Here is a 5275-nt window from a genome sequence, read left to right on the forward strand (position 1 = left end):
CATGCATGCAGCCATGCTTGCTGCACCAACGCGACCTAGGCCGGTTGGTCCAGTTTTTTACTGTAGAGGCGTGTCCAGTATAGTTCTGCCGTGTGCCCGTGCAGGAGTATCGAGCATGTATCTCTGAGACTCACACATCTCGTCGCTATGAAAAAGATCACCGATGAAAAGAGCTACGTTTGTTCGGTTGGCTGTGAGAAAAAAAAAACTATTCCGACAAAAAATTTACGATCGTTTACGAAGCCACGGCCCAAGCCGCCAAACGAGTCTGGCTGATTAGCAGCGAGGGAGAAGGCGATACTACGGTGCAGTGCATACTGCAGAAGATACCAGAAACACTAGTTGTAGCTTTTCCTTGCATTTCCACATTTATTATGGTTTTACACCAATAGTTGCAATACCATTACCCACACAAATACACCTGCTAACACATTGAAGAACACAAAACTAATTAAACGGGTTGGAGGACAGGAAACAGAGGGAGCAGGGCTCTGCATTATTCTCCTCTAGCTGGGACTGACTGGGATAGATGGCAGCACACACAGAGCAGGGTAGGACTCGCCTCGCATCATCATCAGCTCATCTTGGCTGGCTGGCTACGACACAACTCTCTTCGATCAATCACCTTCTGCGACACAAAAAGGCGAACCGAGTAATTGTTAGTAGGAGAGTACATACACATTAGACAAACTTGAAGGAGAGGAAACTACGACACATTTTCTTGACACAAGCATAATGTGTGCAAGCATATGCGTATGCTTCATTCTTGTACGTACCTAATGCTCCGAGAGATTGACAGCAGAGTGGTAGACCTCACTTCTTCTAGTAGTAAGGCGGCGGCGGGCTGGGGGTGTGAGACACAGGCGGCTGCTTGTACGCCGGTGGAGTAGGGGTCGGGGGCTTGTACGCTGGCGGTGTCGGCCTGGGTGCCGGCTTGTAGGTTGGCGGCGTCGGCTTGGGCTTTGGCGTGTAGGTCGGGGGCTTGTACGCCGGCGGCGTTGGAGTGTAGGTGGGCGGCTTGGTAGCCGGTGGCTTCGGTGTGGGAGTGTACGTCGGCGGGGTCGGCTTGGGTGTCGGGTACGTTGGGGGCTTGGTTACCGGTGGCTTGGGGCTCGGAGTGTACACCGGCGGGGTCGGCGGCTTGGTAGCCGGTGGCTTGGGGGTAGGGGTGTACACCGGTGGGGTCGGCTTCGGTGTCGGATAGGTTGGCGGCTTGGTAGCCGGTGGCTTGGGGCTGGGGGTGTACGTCGGCGGAGTGGGTTTTGGTGTGGGCTTCGTCGGGGTCGGGGTGTAGGTCGGCGGCGTGGGCTTGGGCGGAGACGGCTTGGGGGGTGACGGGGTGGGAGTGTACGTGGGCGGCGTGGGCTTGGGAGTAGCCGGCGGCGTGGGCTTGGGGCTCGGGGTGTAGGTGGGCGGAGTCGGCTTGTGCTCCTTGGGCGGCTTGTGCTCCTTGGGAGGCTTCTCCGGCTTGTGGCCGTGCTCCTTGGGCGGCTTCTCCGGCTTGGGCCCCTTGGTGGGGGGCTTCTCGGGCTTCGGGGCCGGGGTGGCCGGCGGCGTCGGCGTCGGGTAGCCGCCGCCGTAGCCGTAGCCGGCGTCGGCCTGGATCTCCACGGCCAGGCTCACGGCCACCAGGGCCAGCAGCAGAGCTGCCTTGCCACCCATCATCCTCTCTCTCTCGCTCACTCGCTACAAGCTCTTCTTCTGCTTGGCTCTAGCTACCCACACTGTGCAGTGGTGGTCTGAGGAGAGATGCTCACCCTGCCACTGCTTATATAGACGGAGGAGGGGGTGGGGGTGGGGGCCTCGGATGCCCTCTCGTGACGCCCTCCGATGGAGTGAGGGCAGGGCCACTGCGGCGAGAAGGCATTCAGGCATGTGGGGGCGGGCGCGGGAGGCTTCCCCGTTGGTCACTCACCGCTCACTAGTCCAGCACGGGCCAGTCTGAGCCTGTTGACGCACGGCATGGAATGGATAGAGCCGTGAATAGCTACTAGGGCGGGCCCTTGGTGGAGCAGGTGCATTTACGTCGCTGCATATACTAGTATTTTCTACCGTACCCAGGCCATGTTACTGAGAGCATGCATCACTCCGCCTTGCACTGAAGTAGCGAGAAGTGTTAGACCTTAAACAGGATCTCTAGGCATAGAGTTTACTTGCTTTTAAATAAAATTGTGAGTCCTAAAATATCTATTAGTACAGTAACAGTAGATAGAACGAAAGAAAAAGAGGGGTGAAAGGTGCAAACCTTTGACCGTCTTGAATAAAGATGGGCTCACCATCGCAGTGCTCGGCGATAACCCAGTGGCGGTGTCGAGTCGAAGGGCGGCGGTGCAGTAGCGATTGCAGGGCAGCCTGGCGACGTAGCAGCCCCTCGGTGTAGATGCAGAGACGGTGACGACGCGGCTGGTGGCTTTCCGTCACTGGCTGCGCCCCTCTAGATCGGATTAGGGATTTCGGTGGGGAACTGTAGCTCAGGCGAACCTCATAGTCAGAGCCGTCGGCCCCCACCTCTATTTATTACGCAGTGTGACAGGGGCCCTCCAGCCATAAGCGGGTTGGGCGCCCTCGATCAGAGCGCTGATCAAAGGCCCAACTGGACTGTTCGGCCCAGTTTGAGATTAGAGATCAATGTAACAATCTCCCCCTTATCTCCTACCATCTTTCAATTTCATATTATTTACTTTTGTTCATTCTATTACAGATTAGCGCATAGAGCATGTTTCATCGTCACGGTCAATTGCTGATAGATTTAACAGCTACAACACACTACTCTGTTCTGAAATAGATACTTAACTTTGGGCCTTCTTTTGTCCAGGAATTATAGGCTTTCCCTTAAACCCATGCCGGCTACATATTCTCTGAACACGTTGGGTGGTAAGCCTTTTGTAAGCGGATCCACGAGCATCTTTTCGGTACTTATATGCTCAAGACTTATGACATGATCCCGGACTTTATCTTTCATAACATAATACTTTATGTCAATGTGTTTGGCAGCACCACTTGACTTATTGTTGTGAGCATACTGTACTGCCGGATTATTATCGCAGTATAACTTAAGTGGTCTATAGATGTCACCAACCACCTTCAAACCGAGTATGAACTTCTTTAGCCAATTCACCTGCCCCGTTGCCTTATAACACGCTACAAACTCGGCATACATTGTGGACGATGTAGTGACGGTTTGCTTTGAGCTTTTCCATGAAATAGCTCCCTCTACGAGAGTGAATACATATTCAGACGTGGATTTTCTATTATCTCCCGCATAGTCAGAATCAAAATATCCCACTATATGGAGTGAATCTGATCTTCTATACGTCATCATGAGGCTTTTTGTTCCTTGCAAATAACGCAAGACTTTCTTTACCAATTTCCAGTGTTCTGTTCCAGGATTGCTCTAGAATCTGCCAAGTAACCCGGTAACAAATGCTAAGTCAAGACGCGTACATACTTGAGCATATTGCAAGCTTTCGACAGCTGAAGTATATGGAACCGTTTTTATTTGATCGATCTCATACTGGTTCCTGGGGCATTAAAAATCCCCATATCTATCGCCCTTGACTATAGGAACAGGTGAGGGACTACATTTGTGCATACTAAATTTCTTTAAGATCTTTTCTATGTATGCCTTTTGTGACAGTCCTAATACCCATTTACTTCTATCTCGATGAATCTCGATCCCTAGAACGAACGAAGTTTCACCAAGATCTTTCATATCAAATTTTGATGACAAAAATTTCTTTGTCTCCAGCAGTAGACTGACATCACTACTAGCAAGTGAGATATCATCCACATACAGGACAAGAAAGATAAACTTTCCATTCTTAAACTTTACATAGACACAGTTGTCCTCTATATTTTTTTAAACCCAAAATTCCTTATTGTCTGATCAAACTTCAAGTACCACTGTCTTGAAGCTTGTTTTAATCCATAATTGGGTTTCTTTAGGTGGCATCCCATTCGTTCTTTTCCTTCTATGACAAAACCTTTTGGTTGTGCCATGTAAATATTTTCCTCCAAGTCCCCATTGAGAAATATTGTCTTTACATTCATCTGATGTAATTCTAAATCATAATGTGCCACTAATGCCATTATGATTCTGAAGGAATCCTTACATGAGACTAGAGAAAAAAGTCTCATTGTAATCAATCCCTTCTCTTTGAGTAAAGCCTTTTGCCACAAGTCATACTTTATATCTCTCTATATTCCTTTGAGAGTCAAGTTTTGTTTGTAGACCTATTTGCAGTCTACTGTTTTGGCCCCTTTAGGAATTACTTCCAAGTCCCAAACTTTATTGGCATTCATAGATTTCATTTCATCTTCTATGGCCTCAAGGCACTTTGATGAATGATCACTGCTCATGGCTTCTTCAAATGAGGTGGGATCATCCTCCATTTGAAATTCTTCAGTGTTGTATACTTCATAGTCAGCAGGAATTACTGATTTTCTAACTCTTTGAGACCTTCTAGGGGCCTCCACATTTGGCACATCTTCTGTTTGAGGCTATTGTTGCTCTCCCTCATGTGTGGCAATAGGTTCTACAGGATCCTAAAGAACAAGTTCCTCATCATCATTCATTATTGCCACAGGCGGAATAACAACAGGTGCTGGCACCATAGTATCTTGCACTGTCGGTGCAGCGACAGCAGGTAGTGAGAAAAATAGCTCATGAATTATCGGAGTGGGCGCATACACCCGCTTCTCTTCAAGGTCAATTTCTCGAGCTACCATGCTCCCCCTCATCATTTCATCCTCTAGAAAGATAGCGTGTCTCGTTTTCACAAACTTTGTATATCTGTCTAGACAGTAGAAACAAAAATCTTTTGACTTCTCTAGGTAGCCAATGAAATGACAACTTATTGTTTTGGGATCTAGCTTTCTAATGTTTAGGTTAAATACTTTAGTCCCAGCAGGACTCCTCCACACACGTAAGTGGTTTAGTGAGGGTACTCTTCCTGTCCACAACTCATACGGTGTTTTGGGCATCGACTTACTTGGTACTCTATTGAGAATATGAATGACGGTTTTTAACACCTTCATCCACAGGCTCAACGGTAAGGTGGAGTAACTTATCATACTGCGCACCATATCCATTAGGGTACAATTGTGTCTTTTAGCTACTCCATTCTGCTGAGGTTCGCCTGGTGTAGAATATTAGGCTACTATGACATTTTCCTGTAAGAACCTTATAAAAGGTCCAGGAACTTGGCCATATGGGGTATGCCGACCATAGTACTCCCCCCCATGGTCGGACCTAACTATCTTAATCTTTAAATTA

The 5275-nt window shown here is 48.6% G+C and overlaps 1 protein-coding gene across 1 annotated transcript; it reads right to left on the reverse strand.

Annotated features, from left to right (window-relative positions):
• Window positions 1-301: 301 nt before the first annotated feature.
• On the reverse strand, window positions 302-1737 carry LOC136493489 (extensin-like). The gene is made up of 2 exons (XM_066489581.1): window positions 777-1737; window positions 302-628 (listed from the first exon to the last, which is right to left on the reverse strand). Exon 1 carries the CDS (start codon window positions 1663-1665, stop codon window positions 823-825), a length of 843 nt encoding a protein of 280 aa, XP_066345678.1. The 5' UTR covers window positions 1666-1737; the 3' UTR covers window positions 302-628; window positions 777-822.
• Between the last annotated feature and the right edge of the window lie 3538 nt (window positions 1738-5275).

The sequence above is a fragment of the Miscanthus floridulus genome, chromosome 11, assembly GCF_019320115.1.
Source record: "Miscanthus floridulus cultivar M001 chromosome 11, ASM1932011v1, whole genome shotgun sequence".
NCBI classification, from domain to species: Eukaryota; Viridiplantae; Streptophyta; class Magnoliopsida; order Poales; family Poaceae; genus Miscanthus; species Miscanthus floridulus.